The sequence below is a fragment of the Mustela nivalis genome (genome assembly GCF_964662115.1).
Source record: "Mustela nivalis genome assembly, chromosome: 5".
Lineage (NCBI taxonomy): Eukaryota > Metazoa > Chordata > Mammalia > Carnivora > Mustelidae > Mustela > Mustela nivalis.
In genome coordinates this window covers 25,188,939-25,212,589 of record NC_139024.1, presented here as the reverse complement: position 1 = coordinate 25,212,589, position 23,651 = coordinate 25,188,939, and the positions used below count along the sequence as shown (strand labels likewise).

Sequence of the window (23,651 nt, the reverse complement as noted above, 5' to 3'; positions counted from 1 at the left end):
ATTTCTTTTAAAAGGTGTGAGAGACATGATCCAAGTTTTAACATTAAGAATATTAATACTAAAGGAAAGTATTATGCCTTCATACATTCATTCTTGCAGGAAGTAGTCTCTGAGAAGCATCTGTAAAGATACAGTGAGAAATTAATTCCTTGTCCTTTAAGAATTCACAGGCTACTGCTTACAGAGAAGCTACATAGACTTAATGGCTCCACAGTGAAATATTGCAAAATGGCTTAAGAAATGTCTGTTTTATATCACAATGCTGTGTACAGAAAAATAACTATGTTGTATATCCAAGACTTAAGTCCTATTCCTATCTCAGTCATCAAATATCCATTTGAATTTTGAGTAAGAGTTTTGTGCAAGTTGTTTTATTTCTAAAATTAGAGGTTTAAATTAGATGACTTGTAAGACTTCCTTCAGCTCTAATTTTATAACTGCATTTGTCATAATAAAAAGTAGAAGGAAAAAAAATTTTTAGAAGGAAATGTTTTAAAACAGAGTTGAGAGAAATAAAAAATAATTTCTGGTATGAAGGGTTAAAGCACATATGGAGAAATCAAAAGACTTCTTTGGGGGAGATGACAGTGAACTGAGTTTAGAAGCATTCTGGGAATAAGGCCTATTCCCAGGAGGAGTGAACAGAGTAAGAAAATAAAACATCAAGCATGTTTTGAGGAACAACATGTGATACTATTTGATTGGAGTTTAGCTACGTTTTATGAAAATCAAAGTAACAGAAACTAGAAGTTGAGTGAAAATGGCCAGAAGCTGATAAATGCAAATATTACAAATATTACTATGTACAATTCTAAGAAATGGATCAAAAGTGATTCCAAGGCATTGAGTCTAGGGCCTTGAAAGTGGTAAAGAAAGAGGGAACCAAAACAAAAAGAGGAGGTTATAGGAGTATTTGGTAGTGAGGAGATTTGAAGGGCCAGGTAGAGCCTCAGAGAAAAGACCATGATGAGACCAGAAATAACTGATAAATGGAATGAATTACTTTTCAGATATGTCACACCAATCGTAAAAATAAGAGAACACAAGAGGCATGGCAAGCCATAATCATTGCTGATAAAATAATTCACAGCAAAACTAATGACTTATATCAACATCTTATAATAACAGCAAATAACAGCAAATTATTTACTATATATCAAGCACAATACTGTATTAAAAGTAATACATTTACTCTTCACAACAACTCTTGAGATTATCTCTATTTTACAGATAATGAAATTGAGGTCCAGAGATGTGAGATGAATGCCCCGAATCACACAGCTGAGATAATAAACTTAATAAAACCGCCTAACTGAAAATTCTCCACCTTAATATTAGATTCAATTCTTTCGAAGTTATTTATCAGAGAAACTATGCGAGAAAAATTTTCCAAAATAAAAAAAACCTACAACTTTACAAAAAGTAACCTATCACCTACAGCAATATTCATGTTCAAGCAATATACTGAGTTAAAATTTTTATATTCAGAAATAATTAGGAAGAACAGATCTCTTAAAAAAAACCTTAGAAAACTTTTCAGTCTTTATTTTCTTCCCCAAATTTCTACAAAATCCACCTATCTAAATTTAATGGTTAAGAATCACTATGTAGGGGCACCTGGGTGGCTCCGTCGGTTAAGTATCCGACTCTCGATTTTGGCTCAGATCATGATCTCAGGGGATCACGTCCAACATGGGGCTCTGGGATCTGTGCTCAGTGTACAGACTGCTTCATTTCCCTCTCCCTCTGCCACCTACACCCCAAAATTCATTATGAGGTGGTCATGTCCTCAATAATGGAATAAGGATCTCAAATAACATCTTTTCCACTGAGTAATAAGAACAATGGCCAAAACTGTCAAAAAATCCAAACAGATCTATAACAAATAAGAGAATTTATTAGTAATTTAAAAATCTTCCCACAAAGTAACACCCAGGACCATATGGCTTCATGGGTGAATTCCACCAATTATTTAAAGATTTTACATCAATCTTTCATAATATCTTCCGAAAACTTAAAGAGGGAACACTTCCAAACTTATTCTATGAGGCCAGTATTACCCTGATGTCAAAACCAAAAACATTACAAGAATACTAGAGACTAATAATCCCTATGAATATAGAATTCTTAACAAAATTCTCAATGAAAACTAGCAAATCAAATCCAGTTACATGTTATATACTATGACCAAATGGGATCTGTCCCTGGAATATGAGGATGGTTCATCCAGAAACTATATATAGAAAAATATCTTACAATAATCTAATCCTTTAAAGATAAAAATACTCAACAAAATAGTAAAAGTAGGGAACTCAATCTTTTAAAGGGCATCTAAAAGAAACTTACAGGCTAACATCACACTGTAAGTGAAAGATTATAAGCTTTCTGCAATATTAAGAATAAGACAAGCATGTCCAGTTTTTCCATTTTTATTCTGCACTATCCTGGGAATTGTAGTCAGGGAAATTAGGCAAGAAAAATAGAGAGCTTTCAAACTGGAAAGGAAGAAGTAAAAATATCTCTTTCTGTAGTAACATGATCTCTTTTTTTGTTATTATGTTTAGTTTTGGATGTAGTGTTCAATGGTTCTTATAGTGCATAAAATACCCAGTGCTCATTATAACACGTGCCCTCCTTAATACCCACCACCCAGCTACCCAGCCCCTTTCTCCCCCCCGCAGCCCCACCCTGAAACCCTGTTTGTTTCCTGGAGTCCACAGTCTCTCATGGTTTGTCTCCCTCTCTCATTCCCCCCACTTCAGTTTTTCCTTCTTCCTCTAATGTTCTTCATGCTATTCCTTATGTTCCACACATGAGTGAAACCATATGATAATTCTTTATCTGCTATTTCACTTAGCATAATCTTCTAACAAAGAACATTCTAAGGAATCAGAAAACACACCAATACAGGTAATAAACAAGTTCATTGAGGCTGTAGGATACAAGATCAATATAAAAAATCAATATTAATGGGGTACCAGGGTGGCTCAGTCAGTTAAACACCTGACTCCTGATTTTGGCTCAGGTCATGATCTCCTGGTCATGGGCTCCCCACTTGGCAGGGAGTCTGCTTGTCCCTCTCGCTCTGCTCTTCCCCCTACTTGGAACTCTTTCTCTCTCTGCCTCTCTCCCTCTCTCAAAAAAAATGAATAAATAAAATCTTTTAAAAATCAGTATTATTTATATACACTAACAATGAATAATCTAAAAATGATAATAAAAAATGGGATAAAAAAATACACAAGAATAAATAAATTTAACAAAAGTATAAGATCTGTATACTGTAAACTATAAAAGCTTGTTGAAACGAACTGAAGACCTAAATAAATGGAAAAATCCTGTGTTCAAGTATTGAGAGACTTAATATTGTTTGTTAAGATAGCAATACTCCACAAATTTATCTACATATTCCAATACAATTCCTATCAAAATCCCAAATGACTTTCTTGCAGAAAATGATGAGCTGATCCTAGAATTCGGATGGAAATGTAAAAGATCCAGGACAGCCAAAATAATTTTTAAAAAATGAACAAAGATAGAGGACTCCTATTCTCATTTTTAAAACTTACTACAAAACTACAGAATTCAGAATTCAAGACAGTGTGGTAATGGCATAGGTTAGACAGATAATCAGTGAAACAGAAGAGTATACATAAAAAAACCATGCATTTGTGGACAATTTCATTTTCAACGAGAGTGCCAAGACAATCCAATAAAGGAAAGAGAATTATTTTCAACAAATCATGCTGGAAGAACCAGAACATCCACATACAAAAGAATGAAGTTGGACCCTTTATCCTGTACCACATACCAAAATTAATTCAAAATAGATCAAAGATCTAAATGGAAGAACTAAAACTGTAACACTTTAGAAGAAAACATAGTAAGAGAACTGTATTTCTATAGAAAATCACCTCGTATTAGTCAATGGTTTCTTAGATACAACAACATAAAAGCATCAGAAAACAAAGAAAAAATGAACTGGATTTCATCAAAATTAAAATCTTTTGTGTTTCGAAGATATTGCCAAGAAAGTTAAAAGACAATCCACAGAATGGAAGAAAATATCCATAAAGCACATATCTAGTAAAGGTCTAGTATCCAAAGTATATAAAGAACTCTTATAAATCAGCAATGTTAAAAACAACCTAATTTAAAAATGAGCCAAGGATTTAAAGAAACATTTCAACTAAGAAGATACATAAATGGCCAGTAAGCACATGAAAGGATGCTCAATATGACATTAAGTTATTAGGGAAAAATGGAAATCAAAATCAAAGTAAAATACCCCTTTGTAGCTACTTAAGATGACCATAATTTAAAAAAAAAAAAATGAACATGTGTTGGCAGTGATATGAAGAAATGGAAATCCTCATATATTGTTGATGGGAATATAAAATTGTGCAGCCAATTTGGAAAACCGTTTGGCAGTCCTCAAAAGGTTAAACAGAGTTACCACTTGTTCCTGCCATAGGTACATACTCAGGAAAACCATGTTCACTGAAAAACCTGTACACAAAAGTTCATGAAAGCATTATTCACAATAATCCCAAAGTGGAAACTACCCAAATGTTCACCAACTGATCAATAGATAAACAAAATGTGTTATGTTATATAGTGAAATATTATTTAGTCATAAAAAGGCATAAGGTACATCCTACAAGATGGGTGAACTTTGAAATATTATATCCTGTGAAAAAAGGACATATTAAGTTATATGTCCATAATAGCACTGCTAATGGGTATATGGTCCCTTTTTGAGGTGCTACAAATGTTATGAAAATAGACAGTGGTATGGTTGTAAGAATGAATGATATGACCTCAACTTGCAAGTTATTTATTGTTTTATAACTGTTGTCTGGATTAGAAGTTATTTTTAGGAACTGAGCACCCATTCTATATTTTGTCTTTCTTTACATTTTGTCTTTTACAACAGATAGATCCTAACTTCTAAGCACAGATGTTTCAATATATATCTTAGCATGCTACTGCCACACCTAGGATATGAGTTATTAGATACTTTCCCCCAAGGAATACTGTTATAGAATTCTTTTTTTTTAAATATTTTATTTATTTATTTGACAGACAGAGATCACAAGCAGGCAGAGATGCAGGCAGAGGGCAAGGGAGAAGCAGGCTCCCTGCGGAGCAGAGAGCCCGATGCGGGGCTCAATCCTAGGACCCTGAGATCATGACTTACTTGAGCCGAAGGCAGAGGCTTAACCTGCTGAGCCACCCAGGTGCCCCAATACTGTTATAGAATTCTTTATATGAAAAATAACATATATAAACAACTATACTTGAAGGGTACTGTGGGAGTGAGGAAGCTTAATGCTTTGCCCTTTCCCTCCTACTCCCAGAGCTAAAGCAGCTGTGGGGGCGAGCAGGCAGGCAGGGACTACAGGGTGGGAGCTGTAATTCTTTGCAGTGTTCTCTCTGGATGGACAAAAGACTATGGACCAGCAAGCACACAGACTCCAAAGGCTAAGGAAAAGCTGAATACAGCTGGATCCTTCTTACTCTTGAGGCAGGGATAGAAAGAGAAGACCAGGAAGAGATTCTACCAAAAGCTATATCAAGAATTGATACCCTGGATATTTACGGAATATCTGGAATACGAAACATAAATGTTAAACAAGTATTCTTGGAAGAGAAGGCAGAGCCTACAATGGAAAATCTGGTAACAGCCGTAAAGTGAAGATATTGAACTGTTCTAGCAAAGGCTACCCATTAAGGAACCCGAAGTAAAAAAGTGGCATATGGCTCTCTATATAGTGGAAGACTAGAGGAGTACAGGGAAGGCGAAGTATTCTAAAGGTTTCATCTTACAGAGAGGAAAAGCAGTAAGAGTGTCTCAGTATGGAAACGGGTAGGATCTTTCAATAATAAAATTGTGAGCTTCAAGAAAAGGAAGGTCAACATTAAAGGAATGAAAAAATAACAGAAGTACCAAATTAAAAAGGACAAAAAGAGAAAAATAGTAGCTTCATTAAGCTACTCAATGATTTAGCAACCATTTCTTTCTTTTAAAATAAATAAATAAATTCATTTATTTTTTAATTAGCATATGTATATTAGTTTCTGGGGCACAGGTCTGTGATTCATCAGTCTTACACAACACCTAGTGCTCACCATTAACACATGCCCTCCCCAGTGTCTATCACTCAGCTACCCCATCCCCCACCTTCTCCTCCCCTGCAGCAACCCTCAGTTTGTTTCCTAAGATTAAGAGTCTCTTATGGTTTATCTCCCTCTCTGGTTTCATCTTGTTTCATTTTTTCTTCTCTTCCCTTATCATCCTCTACCTTGTTTCTTAAATTTCACTTACCAGTGAGATCATATGATAACTTTCTCTGATCAACTTATTTTGCTTAGCATAACACCCTCTAGTTCCATCCTCATTGTAATAAATGGCAGTATTTCATATTTTTGATGGCTCTATAACATTCCATTGTATATACGTATGTGTGTGTGTGTATAGATATATGTATCTATATACATGTATCTCACATCTTCTTTATCCATTCGTCTGTCGATGGACATCTGAGCCCTTTCTATAGCTTATCTATTGTGGACACTGCTGGTATAAACATTGGGGTGCATGTACCCCTTCGGATCACTACATTTGTATTGTCATGGTAAATACCCAGTAGTGCAATTGCTGGGTCATAAGATAGGTCTATTTTCCATTTTTTGAGGAACCTCCATACAGTTTTCCAGAGTGGCTGAACCAGCTTGCATTCTCACCAAACCAGCTTGCATTCTCACCAACAATGTAGGAGGGCTCCCTTTCTCCACATCCTCACTAATATCTATTGTTCCCTGACTTGTTAATTTTAGCCATTCTGACTGGTGTGAGGCAGTATCTCACTGTGGTTTTGATTTGTATTTCTCTGGTGCCAAGTGATGTTGAACATTTTTCATGTGTCTGCTGGCCATTTGGATGTCTTCTTTGCAAAAATGTTTGTTCATGTCTTCCACCCATTTCTTGGATGGATGATTTGTTATTTGGGTGTTGAGTTTCATAAGTTTTTTTATAGATTTTGAATACTAGCCCTTTAATTGATATGTCATTTGCAAATATCTTCTCCCATTCTGTTGGTTGTCTTTGGTTTTGTCGACTGTTTTCTTTGCTGTACAAAAGCTTTTTATCTTGATGAAGTCCCAAAAGTTCAACAATTTTTGCCTTTGTTTCCTTTGCCTTTAAAGACATGTCTAGCAAGAATTTGCTGCAGCTGAGGTCGAAGAGGTTGCTGCCTGTGTTTTCCTCAAGGATTCTGACGGATTCCTATCTCACATTTAGGTCTTTCATCCATTTTGAGTCTATCCATTTCTAATTTAAAAATATGAAAGGAAATTCATTTGGTCTTATAAAGGCTATGTATCATTTTAAATGACGAACTTTTTTTTTTTAAAGATTTTATTGATTTGAGAGATACCGAAAGAGAGAACAAGCGGGAAAGAGAGGGAGAAGCAGGCTCCCCACAAATGGGTAGCCCAACATGGGGCTTGATCCCAGGATCCCGGGATCATGTCTCAAGTTGAAAGTGGACACTTAATTGACAAAGCCACCCAGTCCCCTCCAAATGATGAAACAGTAAAACTGTATCAATGAATAGCAGAAACCAAAGAGAAATGTCTGCTAGGACCATTATTGTTTAGTAGTGTCCTAGCGATGTAATACTAGCAATACAATGAATCAAGAAAAACAAACAGTTGATAGGACATAGTGGGAGAGGTGTTTTTTGTTTTTGCTTTTTTTGGCTGATGCCATAAAACAACATGCAGAAATGGAAGTGAAAGAAAGGTAATACCTACAAAACACTTAAATTAAAAAGAAAAGTACAGGGCCTATTTGAAGAGAATTTTAAAATCTAAACAGAACATAAAATCTGAGTAGTAAGAAAGATGTATCATTTTCTTATCTGGGAAGACTTAATAACATAAGAAGGTTAATTCTACTAAAATTAAAAATAGAAATTTAATGTATTTTAACTTATAAATGAACAACAGGCTATTGGGAGTTGATAAAATTATTTTAAAAATTGTGAAAAAAATTAATGGCATATAAACTACCACAACTGAACCAGGAAGAAATAGAAAGCCTGAACAGACCCATAACCAGTAAGGAGATTGAAGCAGTCATTAAAAATCTCCAAACAAACAAAAGCCCAGGGCCAGACGGCTTCCCGGGGGAATTCTACCAAACATTTAAAGAAGAACTAATTCCTATTCTCCTGAAACTGTTCCAAAAAATAGAAATGGAAGGAAAACTTCCAAACTCATTTTATGAGGCCAGCATCACCTTGATCCCAAAACCAGACAAGGATCCCACCAAAAAAGAGAGCTATAGACCGATATCCTTGATGAACACAGATGCGAAAATACTCAACAAAATACTAGCCAATAGGATTCAACAGTACATTAAAAAGATTATTCACCACGACCAAGTGGGATTTATTCCAGGGCTGCAAGGTTGGTTCAACATCCGCAAATCAGTCAATGTGATACAACACATCAATAAAAGAAAGAACAAGAACCATATGATACTCTCGATAGATGCTGAAAAAGCATTTGACAAAGTACAGCATCCCTTCCTGATCAAAACTCTTCAAAGTGTAGGGATAGAGGGCACATACCTCAATATCATCAAAGCCATCTATGAAAAACCCACCGCAAATATCATTCTCAATGGAGAAAAACTGAAAGCTTTTCCGCTAAGGTCAGGAACACGGCAGGGATGTCCATTATCACCACTGCTATTCAACATAGTACTAGAGGTCCTAGCCTCAGCAATCAGACAACAAAAGGAAATTAAAGGCATCCAAATCGGCAAAGAAGAAGTCAAATTATCACTCTTCGCAGATGATATGATACTATATGTGGAAAACCCAAAAGACTCCACTCCAAAACTGCTAGAACTTATACAGGAATTCAGTAAAGTGTCAGGATATAAAATCAATGCACAGAAATCAGTTGCATTTCTCTACACCAACAGCAAGACAGAAGAAAGAGAAATTAAGGAATCAATCCCATTTACAATTGCACCCAAAACCATAAGATACCTAGGAATAAACCTAACCAAAGAGACACAGAATCTACACTCAGAAAACTATAAAGTACTCATGAAAGAAATTGAGGAAGACACAAAGAAATGGAAAAATGTTCCATGCTCCTGGATTGGAAGAATAAATATTGTGAAAATGTCTATGCTACCTAAAGCAATCTACACATTTAATGCAATTCCTATCAAAGTACCATCCATCTTTTTCAAAGAAATGGAACAAATAATGCTAAAATTTATATGGAACCAGAAAAGACCTCGAATAGCCAAAGGGATATTGAAAAAGAAAGCCAACGTTGGTGGCATCACAATTCCGGACTTCAAGCTCTATTACAAAGCTGTCATCATCAAGACAGCATGGTACTGGCACAAAAACAGACACATAGATCAATGGAACAGAATAGAGAGCCCAGAAATAGACCCTCAAATCTATGGTCAACTAATCTTCGACAAAGCAGGAAAGAATGTCCAATGGAAAAAAGACAGCCTCTTCAATAAATGGTGCTGGGAAAATTGGACAGCCACATGCAAAAAAATGAAATTGGACCATTTCCTTACACCACACACAAAAATAGACTCAAAATGGATGAAGGACCTCAATGTGCGAAAGGAATCCATCAAAATCCTTGAGGAGAACACGGGCAGCAACCTCTTTGACCTCTGTCGCAGCAACATCTTCCTAGGAACAACGCAAAAGGCAAGGGAAGCAAGGGAAAAAATGAACTATTGGGATTTCATCAAGATCAAAAGCTTTTGCACAGCAAAGGAAACAGTTAACAAAATCAAAAGACAACTGACAGAATGGGAGAAGATATTTGCAAACGACATATCAGATAAAGGACTAGTGTCCAGAATCTATAAAGAACTTAGCAAACTCAACACCCAAAGAACAAATAATCCAATCAAAAAATGGGCAGAGGACATGAACAGACATTTCTGCAAAGAAGACATCCAGATGGCCAACAGACACATGAAAAAGTGCTCCATATCACTCGGCATCAGGGAAATACAAATCAAAACCACAATGAGATATCACCTCACACCAGTCAGAATGGCTAAAATCAACAAGTCAGGAAATGACAGATGCTGGCGAGGATGCGGAGAAAGGGGAACCCTCCTACACTGTTGGTGGGAATGCAAGCTGGTACAGCCACTTTGGAAAACAGCATGGAGGTTCCTCAAAATGTTGAAAATAGAACTGCCCTATGACCCAGCAATTGCACTATTGGGTATTTACCCTAAAGATACAAATGTAGTGATCCAAAGGGGCACATGCACCCGAATATTTATAGCAGCAATGTCCACAATAGCCAAACTATGGAAAGAACCTAGATGTCCATCAACAGATGAATGGATCAAGAAGATGTGGTATATATACACAATGGAATACTATGCAGCCATCAAAAGAAATGAAATCTTGCCATTTGCGACAACATGGATGGAACTAGAGCGTATCATGCTTAGCGAAATAAGTCAAGCAGAGAAAGACAACTATCATATGATCTCCCTGATATGAGGAAGTGGTGGTGCAACATGGAGGCTTAAGTGGGTAGGAGAAGAATCAATGAAACAAGATGGGATTGGGAGGGAGACAAACCATAAGTGACTCTTAATCTCACAAAACAAACTGAGGGTTGCTGGGGGGAGGGGGTTTGGGAGAAGGGGGTGGGATTATGGACATTGGGGAGGGTATGTGCTTTGGTGAGTGCTGTGAAATGTGTAAACCTGGTGATTCACAGACCTGTACCCCTGGGGATAAAAATATATGTTTATAAAAAATAAAAAATTAAAAATTAAAAAAAAAATTAATGGCAGAATAAACATGAAAGTACTTTAAAAAAAAAAGGAGGGGGGTGAATTTCCCCAGCAGGTATCAGAGAACTAAATAAAATCAAATAAAAGTAATATGGGCTTAAGAATAAACAAATATACCAACGGAACAAAACAGGAAAACCAAAAATAAATCCCAGTAGTTAAAATATTTTAATGTAAAGCTGACCTCCCATTTTCATCCAGCAGGAAAAGGACAGTTTGTATCAGAAGTCAATACACTATGGCCTGCAAATCAAATTGTGATCTTCACCTGTTTTTGTAAATAAAGTTTAACTGAAACACAGCCATGTCCATCATCTACAAGCTGTCTGCGGCTGCTTTAAGCTACAGAGTTATACAGGTGCAACAGAGACCATCTGGCCTGCAAAGTAGAAAATATATACTATCTGGCTCTTTAAAGAAAAGGTTTACCAGACTCTAGTTTATTTAATAAATGGTCTTATTACAACAAGTCAGCAGATGGAAGGGAAAAAAGATGTATCTCTGTATTTCACACAGCACATAAAAATAAATTCTAGATGAATAAGATATACATATAAAAAATCTATCTTACAAGAAAGGATGGTGAGATAACAATGTACACAACCTGCAGATGTATAGGGAGGGGTCTTAATAAAAAAAAATACATGTACTACTCATTTTAAAAAAAGATTTAACTACTAATTTAAAAAAAAGATACATCTTCTAAAACAATATTATCAAAAACAAACAAAAAACAAAATAGTAAGTGCTGGTGATGATAGAAATTGGAACTCTTGTGCACTATTAGTAGGAATGTAAAATGGTGCAGCTGCTATGTAAAACAGTACGGTAGCTCCTCAAAAATTTAAAAAAGAATTAACCATATAATCCAGCAATTCCACTTCTGAGTATATACCCAAAAGAATGAAAAGCAAAGTCTTAAAGATGCCTATATACCTATTGTGATGGCAAATTTCCTGTGTCAGTTTGGTTGGGCTATCATGCCCAGATAAATACAGTTAAATATATACTACAAATTACTCAGTATTTTTTTTGGAAATGACCAAAAAACAAAATTAAAGGTAGTAATGCTCAGTTTACCACCCAGTAAGTCCCTGCTCTTTTTCTCTGGCCTCTTGTGCTACATGTTATTACAAGATATCAACTAAAATGGAAAACGGTTAAAGAACAGAATCACAATTTCTCACCCAAACTGTCAAAATCCTGGAGGAGGGGGGATCCTAACAAATACCACCATAATTTGCCACACATTTCTATTGTTCTCACTTCTCAAAATTCATAAATCAGCACTTCTTTTTTTTTTTTTTTGTTTTTTGTTTTTTTTTTAATTTATTTTTTATTTTCAGCATAACAGTATTCATTATTTTTCACAACACCCAGTGCTCCATGCAATTCGTGCCCTTTATAATACCCACCACCTAAAAGATTTTATTTATTTAATTAACAGAGAAAAAGAGAGAGAGATCACAAGTAGGCAGAGAGAGGCAGGCAGAGAGAGGGGGGAAGCAGGCTCCCCACCGAGCACAGCCCAATGTGGGGCTCAATTCCAGGACCCAAGATCATGACCTGTGCTGAAGGCAGAGGCTTAACCCACTGAGCCACCCAGGTGCCCCAATTTCTGAAACCAACTTAAAATTTTGACTCCTTCTTCAGTATAGGAAGTGACAAGTTAATCTTTGACATCATTTAACTGATGAACAACTTCCAAAAACAATTAAGAATTATGTTAACTTTCTTAGAAAACCAGTACTAAAACTAAAACTAATACCATTAGGTTGTTCCTAAGAGGATTCTCTGAATTTATTTCTAACTCTAGAATAACATACAGAACAAAGGAGGTAATTAAGCAATCTAAATACGAATGCATATTCAGATTACTAAAAATTTTCAGAGGATAAAAAGAAAACTCCTTAATATGGTCTATCCCTTACATTTGCAACCTTATTTTTCCTCAACTCCATGCTCAAGACTTAACAATGTCCCCTCTGCCTACAGAGCTCTTCTCATCACTCTGCCTTCCTCAATTCCGCCCATCTGCCGACTCCTGAAAAGATATAACACTTCAGCAACAAAGCCTCCTCTGCCCTCCAAAACTGGATCAAATTTTCCTTAGAGGATTTAGGCCTTTGTTGTATTATATATCTCTGCTTCACAGCACCAATCATTATAGCTGTGATTTTAAATTGTTTGTATACTTACTTGATTAGCTTCTTCCCCCCTTTGAACTACAAGCTCTATGAAGGATGACATATAATATGAATCAACATTTGTATCCCCCATACACAGCATGGAGCATGGCGTGCAAATTTCTATGAGTCAATGAACTTGCTGAATGAATGAATGAATGAATGAATAAAATAAACTTTTCTTACACAAAGTGTTATTGGCAGTATAGCATTTATGAATCCACTGCTTCTTGAAGGACACAACAAAATGTGTCCAATTTTCACTCTACAATGTAAATACCAATGCCTAAGGCCTTCATGGTCACTTTACAAAACTTTTTAACAGATATCCTCATTAACCACCATCTGTTTACATCTGCTATTCTAAATAACATTTAGGTTACATTTCTGAAACACTTTCTGCTATCAACCTCATCTCTAGAGTACTAGCTAATATGAAGCACCTGGATTTCAGGAACACAGACCCGAAACTCATACACCAAACTAAACTGTTATGTAAATGATAGAAATGACACATTTTTGGTCTAACTGCATCTCTAGATTACTTTTGTAAACCTATTTTACTTATACCACTAAAAGTCGGTCACTAGATTATACTCATTTTGAGCCCATACAACCAAGCTACAGATGAAAAATAATGAAGTTTTCCAACAATCTGAACACAAGGCAGCCTTTAGAGTCTTGCCAGTTAGATAGAGGTCTTCTACGTTTCTATCAATTTGTCAAGGTGGATTTCACTTTACAGGATAATTACGACCTGAAAATTCTGTAAACTTAACTATACTTTTTAAATCTCACCTAGGTTTGATTTCTGGTTCTTTCAACATGTCATTTGTGTGCCCCTGAGCCAATAAGTTAAAATCCCTCAGCTTCAGTCTCCTCATAGGTAAAAATCAGACAATGATCCCTACTTCATATGGTGGTTCCGAGGCTTCCAAAGATGAAGTGGGTCTGACTTAAAGAGGCTCAGTGCCCCTTCCTTTTCAAACCCCCTGCTACACAGGAATTTTATTATGATTCCGCAAAGAAAAGTATTTTAGTGAAAGTGATGCCTTTCATTTATCTTAATAGACTTAATTTTCAGGTTCTGCTTACATTTATTATGAATTTAAGGTCACAAATAGCACAATTTATATCTATTGTGTTAAAGAAATGAAAGGTGCAAATTCATCAAAATATTGTGTAAGTAAAAGCTACACTGAATGGAATATCTTAATCATACAAACTAATCTGCTGTAAAATAGTCAGCAACAGAAGCCTGCATTACCCATTAGACCATATAATTAGGAAAACAGAAAGCAGAGCCCATCTTCCTATGGTCAAGGCATGAAGAAGATTCAAAAATACACAATAGAGAAGTGGAAAAAGCCAGGAATGGCAAAAGTAAGGAAATGGGCAAAAACTAAGACTCCTAAATTTTTATTTTCATTTACATACCTTACTCCTAAAATTTTAATCAAATCCAATTAAGAACCTAGTTGGAAAGACACAGAGCTAACAGGAAAGCTGGCTCCTCCTATTTGAGGAAAAACTATCAACTCCTTCGCACAGGAAAGATCGGGCAGCAAGCTATTTCCTAACACAGTCCCCACCTGGCAGCCACGTTTTGTCAAGCAAATTTTAAGAATTCTCTAGCTTCCCACTTTCAGTCTAATTATAGAACTTTATAAAACCATTTTCTCTCTCACACATTCATTCTCTCTTTCTTTTCCCTCCCCCCTCACATTTTCTCTCCCCAAATCCTTCTCTGTTGTGATACCACAATGAGGTCTGAATACATCTGACAATCTTTCCCTGAACATAATGATAAACATGAAAATGACAACCCCACTCTGTTCATCTGCACCACCATTCTAACAATAATAACCCCTACATAGTAAGTAATGATAGTATAATACACTTTCCCTATAGGAGCTTAAAATATGCACAGTATAGAAACTACAGTGAAGTATATGTGCCAGAACCTACCTATTCAAGTAAGTGCTAGGAGGTATATAGCTCAGAACAGTTTTGAAACTCCTCTTTGGGGAATGTCTTTAGACTTTGTTATATTTTATTTTACTAAATTCCACACATAAGCTACTTTTCTAGGACCTGGGAATGCATTATAGTATGTTACTATGGAGTTCATGGTATAACGGAATAGCCCCAAATCAACTACTGAGGACAGAAGGAATGATTTAATGAATTAACAAATGCTCACAAATGCCTACTACATGTCAGGCACTCTTCCAGACCCTGGACACACCGCATGAACAAAACAATTACCCTGTCTTCATGAAAAAGATAAACTACCTTCAGTTTCAGAAGTGATTCAAAGTCATAAAGCACTGTAAATGAAAGGACTATGTTTGTTGTAAGAAAACAACATCTGCTCTGAAGTAAGGAGTTTAAAATGTTTTAAAAAATAAGAGTGTCACTGATTGAATTATACAAACCTGTTATACGGCTTCTTTGAAGAAAAACTTTAACCAGATGTATAAATTCACTTAGTCATGCCCCTTTCATTTTACGGATGAGGACACAAGGGCTCAGCCAGGCTGAGTAACCTGCTGTGAGCACACAGCCTGTCAGTGTCAGACCCCCACAGAACCGGGGAGGTCCTCCTAGTTCAGTGCTAGTCCTAGTTGAGCGCTCTCTCTAGGAAACCCTTTTTTTTCAAGGACAAGTGCTTTAGCCTTTACGTCTCCAAAATTTTCCAACCTTCTGAGCTCAATGAGGTTAACATGCAGTCACAAACTATCAGACTAGGAAACAGAAGCAGAAAAAGGTCAAAACAATTTTCTAAGTGAATAAAGCAAAACTGTGATCTTGACACTACCATATACTGCTGTTTCAACCCTTCCAACACTTTAGTTCTTTTTCACTTTCTCCTGCTCTACTCCCTTCATTTTAATTTTATTGATTTTTTTTTCAAGATTTATTTATTTGAGAGAGAGAGAGAACACACATGCATGTGGACAGGGAGGGCAGAGGGAGACAGAGAATCTCCAGGAGACTCCCTGCTGAGCAGAGAGCCTGATGCAGGGCTGGATCCCAGGACCCTGAGATCATGACCTGAGCTGAAATCAAGAGTCAGATACTTAATGGACTGAGCCACCCAGGCGCCCCTTGGTTAATTTTAAAAAGTGTTTTGTCTTCTTAACTACTATAGTAGCACTATCCTTGTTAAAGTCATCATACATTTAAATCCAAGGAAAATTGCTAGCTTTTTCAGTTCAGGATTATTTAACAATAAAGTCTGTTTTTAAGCTTTAACATATGATCTTTGGCAGGTTTTTTTTCTTTTAATCTTTGGTGCTTTTAATACCTATTAATTTAATACTTCAAATTAAGTAATTACAAAGCACTCACAGTATATGAAAGACTGTGCTAAACCTACTACACAGATTTTTTTTTTTAAATCCAGCCTTACCTTCAAAAATACCACTAGCATTCTGAGGGTATCACTTGATCCAAAATGCAGGCTAGATCAAAACTATCTAAGTTAGACAAAGCACCTGAATCTGTCTAGATTGAGAGATAACTTTCAAACTGTCAGGCCCCAAGAGAGGAGTCCAACCACCTGAGCCAACCCCACTTGTCCCCACCTAACCTCCCCTTCCAAGCTTGGCCCTAAAGTGGGCTGCTGTTGAAAAACCATTTCTGAGGGCTGTCTGGCTGGTTCAGTCAGTAGAGCATGCAACTCTTGACTTTAAGGTGGTGAGTTCAAGCCCCACAATGGGCATACAGCTTACTTAAAAAAATTTTTTTTGTTGTTTTTGAAATCCACTCAGAAAACTTAAGGACTACTCTGAAATTCTATGATAACCTGTTATGGTTTTTAGTATGTACTTTAACCACCAATCTCTATGTCAGTGATGGTGAAAAAGTAGACTCTCTCTTTGGGATTTACAGACTACAGGAAGAATCCTATTCACTGTTAGTATTATACTTAGTCCATGAAATCCAGCAACATTTTTGGCTTTCCTTTGTGAAATAATTAAAAGCTTATCACTAGTGAATCTAGCTCTTTAAAAGCTTCCCTTACAGAATGTGTAGGTGATAATAGAGAGGGATCTAATGTGAGATATTTCTTTTCTAATACAATTAGGTCTTCCTACCATCTTTCCTTCTCACATCATTTTATGCAACTATAGGAACCCTTCTACTTGGCCACTGTCACACAGAAGAGTTTCCAAAACTGCTGCACGCCTCTCTTTCCAGCAGATGGCTTTATTCCTCGATACACAGAAAAGACTGATGCTTTCCCACATGAGTAGCAGTAATTTTCCCCCTCCTAGTCCTTCACAGTTCTCCACAGACCTCTAGTTTGCTGGGTTAACCTTTACTGTTAACTCCGATCCCCAAATGTTCTGCTCCCTCAATTACTCTCCTTCTTATTTGATAAACATTCTTCCATAAAATAACCTAAAAGTCTTTCCAGTACTAGCCGTCCTGTTACTTCATCCAATTTTTTATTATACTGTGGATGATCTAGGGCTTATAATTCATTGTCTTTAGCTACTGTTGAATAACACTTTAGGAAGCAGCTTTATGAAAACTACTATATTTTTACTACAGGTAAGTTATAAAAAATATTGCTCTACTCCCTGTAAATGAAGTCATCTGAGAAATTTCTTCCCTATGGAATGCATGAGAAGCTTTAGCTTTCCCTAATAATCTAGTAGGCTTTCTCCTTATGTATAACAAAAAAAAAAAATTGTTACATCATCTCGTTTCCCTTGCTCTGGCTATAAGAATACTCAGGGTCAAATGTGCAGGTCAATTTGAATAAATCTGAGTATCTCACTCATTCCGAGCTTGTGTAATTTTATGCTAAGTTTCCATTTTTTCATTTTCAGTGGTTTTGATTTTAAATCCTTTTCTATCTTGTGATTATAAATTCTTGTAAATTACCTCAGATTTTTCATGATATATGGCTTTGACTTTAAATTCTTTTATTTTCTGATTATATATTTGTGTAAATTGCCTCAGATTCTTCATAATACAAGATTGTATAAATAAATAAGCTGCGGTATTTCCAAACCCTTCTATAATATCTGTGGTTAACAAAGACTTGTGGAATTAAAAAAAGGAACAGAGAAGCGTGGCTAATTAAATCATCTGGTCTTATTCCAACAGGAATTTTTCTCATTTTATTTCTATTGTACACATTATGAATCCATGATCTAAAAATAATCTATCTACCATTATGTTAATGAAATCAATGAAAAGAAGCCTTATTTAAACCAGAAACACTTTTCATTCTTTGACTCTACTGGGATTTTTGTGTACTTGCTTTCAATCAATCTGTTTTCCTCTTTAATATAGTTATGTGACTGATGCCTCACTAAAACATTTAAACAATTGTTACAGAGTAGCAGAGTAAAGACTGGCATACTAAAAAAGGTTATAAGGGGAATTTATGACACAACCTCTCTGAGTTTGAACAGAAGTTCTGTGGGATTAGAGCCCATATCTGTGATACTGTTTCCAATTTCTATTCTCAACTGCTTTTTCAAGATAATAGGTAACTTACTTTCTGGAATACCATTCACTCAACAAATATTTACAAAGAATTTGCTATATGCAAAACTTTTTACCTAGGAGTTTTAAAGTACTCCAGAGAAACGGGAATTTCTTTACTCCATGAAAGTGTGCCATAAGGAGAGCTCTACTTACCTATTTTGTTCTGCAATACTAAAGACTCACCACTTAAATAATTAATTCCCCTTATTTGTGGTTTTTATAAAGTCACTGTAAACACTGAATTAGTAATTACCAAGCCACCACTGTTACTGGGGGAAATATAGGGTTGGGGTACTGTGTGTCTCTGGTCACAAAATGTTCTTCAACTGACCAATGCATAACCTTGTTTTATGTGTGTTTCCTTTATTCTTTAATAGCACATACATGGCAGCGGGGCAGGAGGAGATGGAGAGAGAATCTCAAGCAGGCTCCATACCCAGCATGGGGCCGGACCAGGGTTTGATCTCACAACCCTGAAATCATAACCTGAGCTGATCAAGGGTCAGACGTTCAACTGAGAGAGCCACCCACACATCCTACCTGTGCATTTCTTTTTATTTATTTATTTTTAAGATTTTATTTATTTATTTGTCAGAGTGAGCACAGGCAGACAGAGTGGCAGGCAGAGGCAGAGGGAGAAGCAGGCTCCCTGCTGAGCAAGGAGCCTGATGTGGGACTCCATCCCAGGATGCTGGGATCATGACCTGAGCCGAAGGCAGCTGCTTAACCAGCTGAGCCACCCAGGCGTCCCTGTGCATTTATTTTTAAAGATGGCACTTCAGTACTACTCTCAGTAGCCATTTTAAACAAAATCCTCAATAAAAAGCACAAAAATGTGAAAAGGATAGCACTAAACAGATAGGGAAAAGTCCCTTGTTTATAGTAGGAAAACAGTAACAAGAAAGTACAACATTGCTGAAAATGTGCATGTTGGGTGAATCAAATTTTCTGTAGCTTTGCACATGTCCATGACAGTGCTGCTAAGTACTGAGACTCTGGGTTACAAATAAATTTTAGAAAGCAAGCAAATCTACAAATAAAGAATCCACAAACAATGAGGATCAACTGCATATGAGTAAAATATTTCAATGTAGTCTCTGACTTGATTGTCACCCAGAGACAGAGCTCTGGAAAGCCCTAGCAAATACCCTTCAGTTACTATGCAAATTTAAAGAGTTTTGGACTACACCACACTACTTCAAGAAGTAAGATGTCTGAGGCATTCACAAGTTGTTATTGTTAAAAATGTCACTTCCTACCTGATATATTCTAAAAGGGATATAACGAAATCCATTTTCTTCTGCAGGATATTCCATGAGTTTCCGGTTGATGGCCCAAAACTGGTCAAATCTATCTGTAATGATAAATAATCTGTTATTAAAAATGAACATTTTTAATAATTTTTAATAATAACATTTTAATGTTAAAACCTCACATGAAGAAATGAAAGTTGTTAAACATTCTCTTTGAAGTTTTTGAAAAAGCTTCATTTATATATTTTTTCTTAAACTTCTCTTTCCATAACTAAACATAAAGCAAAATATAAAATATATTTTTCTACATTATTGCTTCCTCTTCCTAGGAATCTACATATACATTTCATCTCATAAGAGAAACCCTGAACAGATGACTACTTGTGTCATCAAGGCAAAAAACATCAGAAATGAATGTCTAGATTCCTTATCCTATTCTTACGTCTAAACAAGAAAAAGCTTCAAGTGATCTAAGTTTTAACCAGAACTTACTTAAGGAAACAAAAACACCAAATACAATAAACATTAGACAGTAAAGAGGACAAAATTACAGGAAAAGGTTTGAAGAAAATGTGGAACTGACACTTAAGCAATAACTGTCAATTGTATCTTAAGCTCAGTGATTAAATAACTCCTTTATAAGTTTTTCAGGCTCAGTTTAAGAAAAACCACTTTACTGAGATATAATTCATATACCGTAAAATTAACCCTCTTATTTTTTTTTGATTCACCCTTTTAAAAGTGTAAAACTCACTGTTTTTTTAGTATATTTAGTACACACAACCACCGGCAGTATCTAATTTTGAATACTTTCATCCTCTCAATTAATAGTTATCCCTTTTTCCTCTCCTCCTATCCCCCTAGAAATCACTAATCTTTATTCCAGATACTTCACATAAATGGAATAATACATTATGTGACTTTTGTACCTAATTTTTTTTTCCTTAGCTTGTTTCCAAGGTCCATTCAAGTTTTAGCATGTCTCAGATTTCATTCATTTTTATGGACAAATAATATTTCTTTGTATGGAGACAAATTTTTTTGTTTTGTTCACCCATACATTAATTCTTGGAGATTCAGGTTGTTTCTAGTTTTTGGCCATTATGAATAATGCTACTATAAATATTCACATATAAACTTCTGTGTTGGATGTGTATCTTCAATTTTCTTGGGAATAAACCTAGGAGTAGAACTACTGATTTATATGATAACTGTTTAACTGCCATATGGTAACTATGTTTTCAGATACTGCCATCTGTTTTCCAAAGAGGCTGCAACCCTTTACATTCCCATGAGCAATGTATGAGGGTTCCAATTTGTCCATATCCATGTCTACGCTTGTTATCGCCCATCTTTACCTTTTCTTTCCTTTTTTTTTTAAAGATTTGCCTATTTAAGAGAAAGAGTGTGCATGAGTGGGGGGCGGGGAGAGCATCCTCAAGCAGACTCCTCACCAAGTGCAGAGACCAAAATGGGGCTTGATCCCAGGACCCCAAGATCAGGACCTGAGCTGAAATCAAGAGTCAGCGGCTTCACCAACTGTGCCACCCACGTGTCTCTCCACCACCCTTTTATTAGAGTCACACCAGTGGGTCTGAAATGTTATCTACTTTTTTTTTTTTTAAGACGTATGTGTTTGAGAGAGAGCAAGTGAGTGAGTGCTCTAGAGTGGGGGAAGGAGCAGAGAACCTCCAGAAGACTCTGCCCTGAGCATGGAGCCCCAGGTGAGGCTTGACTCAGGACCCTGAGATCCTGACCTGAGCTGAAATCTAAAGCAGCTGGATGCCCAACGGACAGAACCACCCCCCGCCACTTATGGTTTTGACTTGCATTTCTCTAATGAATAATTATGCTGAGCATCATTTCATTTGTTTACTGGCCACTTACATATTTATTTTGGAGACATGCCTATTAAATCCTTTGTTCCCTTTCTAAGTGGGTTGTTTGTCTTTTTTACTGTTGAGTTGTAAGGTTTTTTTTTTTGAAATGTATTCTGGCTACAAGCGCCTTACTGATAAATCTGTGCAAATATTTTTTCCCATTCTGTTGTTTTTTCCCTTAAGATTTTATTTATTTATTTGACAGAGAGATCACAGGTAGGCAGAGAGGCAAGCGAAGGGGGGAGGGGGAAGCAGGCTCCCCGCTGAGCAGACAGACTGATGCAGGGCTCGATCCTAGGACCATCGAGAGATCATGACCTGAGCCGAAGGCAGAGGCTTAACCCACTGAGTCACCTTTTGACTTACGCAGAATCCTACTTTAAAATTATTTTTTATAGTCAAAAATTTAGGTCAGAATCAAGTCTCTGTAAAGTACATGAACAGCACCAGAATTTCAGATCAGCTTGGTATTAAAGCACATTCTCTACTACTAGACAGACTCATTTCAATCCAAACTACTACATATGCTGATACTGTTTCAGTCATTGTAATTATATAAAAGAATACAGTTTAGTTGTTTTCTTTTCTTCTATCCCTGTCCTAGAAGACTGTGACGGTCTCTAGAACTTCTCTAGTCTCATTCTCAATTTCAGTCTGGGAGTTCATACTGTAACATAACTAGTAGGATAGGTAACTCAGAATCCAGTTAGTCTAATGTAATTTCACAGATGACAACGAAGGCCTAGGTTGTTATGAGTTTCATGAAGAAATAAGACCAAACTCTCAGTCTTCTGATTCAAGGCCCACAACCGTTTCAACAGTTGCAACCACAAAATCGCACCTTAATGCTAAGAGTAGCTCCTTTGACCACAGTCCTTTCATATATGAATCAATTATTCTTTCAATGCTTTTTTAAAAAGTATCTATCATCAAATATCAAGCAAGAATGTGATAGCCAAATAAAATGATTCTTCATGATATCTGAAATTTTACTCACTGCCTTATCATCAAATCTCTAGTATCTACCAAAGTGCATGCATAACAACTTTAAACAATTATTTATTTATTTATTTGACACAGAGACAGAGAGAGAGAGAGATCACAAGTAGGCAGAAAGACAGGCAGCAAGAGAAGGAGAAGCAGGCTCCCTGCTGAGCAGAGAGCCCAATGAGGGGCTTGATCCCAAGGCTGAAGCTTAACCCACTGAGCCACCCAGGCAACCCCATAACATACGCTCTTAAATCAAAGAATGAACAAGAGAATACTACATACATATTTTTTTTGAAAACATTTTGCGTTCTAAACCTAGGTATGCAACTAAATAAGTAGGTGACTAGAAACAAATCAATTGCAAACTGACTAATTCACTTACAGATGAAATAAAGAGGTTCAACTGAAAATACCTATTCCAAAAACAAAACTTTATAATTCTCAAAGAAACCCTCTTTTATTAAAATAGCATTTGCTAAAAACCACATGCCAATCTTTATTACAAGAGTGATTTAGATTGTTTTTAACTGAGTGTTTTTTAAAACCCTGGCTCTTCACCAGGAGAGACTTTTGCTCACCAGTGGGTCTGGAGACATTTTTGGCAGTCACAACTGTTTATGTATGGTATGAGTATCCAGTGAGTAGAGGCCAGGGATGCTGCTAAACATACTACAATGCACTGGACAGCTCCCCACAGCCAAGACTTAGCTGACCCAAAGTGTCAGTAGGGCTGTCTGAAGGAAGATCCGATCCCTTCCTAAATACTGAATCAAAAACATACTGATTTCTTACACCAAGAATCAAGAATACTCTGAATATAACTATGTTGTTATTATAATTAAGTCATAAAAATTATTTTCATGAAAGCAATACCTACAAGTAAAAGAAGCTAAAAAAAGCATAATCGTCTTTAGCTATTCGTTTTTTAAACTATACTTACATATATATCAAT

General features: G+C 36.2%; 1 protein-coding gene across 5 annotated transcripts in view; it reads right to left on the bottom strand.

Annotated features, from left to right (window-relative positions):
• ATG5 (autophagy related 5) overlaps positions 1–23,651 on the bottom strand; it is a 128,203-nt gene that overhangs the window by 37,589 nt on the left and 66,963 nt on the right. For 4 of the 5 annotated variants that reach the window (XM_082732097.1, XM_082732099.1, XM_082732100.1 and 1 more), the window contains one exon: positions 19,836–19,930. In XM_082732097.1, the coding sequence (XP_082588223.1) occupies positions 19,836–19,930 (95 nt within the window). The remainder of the gene's footprint in view (positions 1–19,835; positions 19,931–23,651) is intronic. The other variant, XM_082732101.1, reaches the window with a different exon arrangement.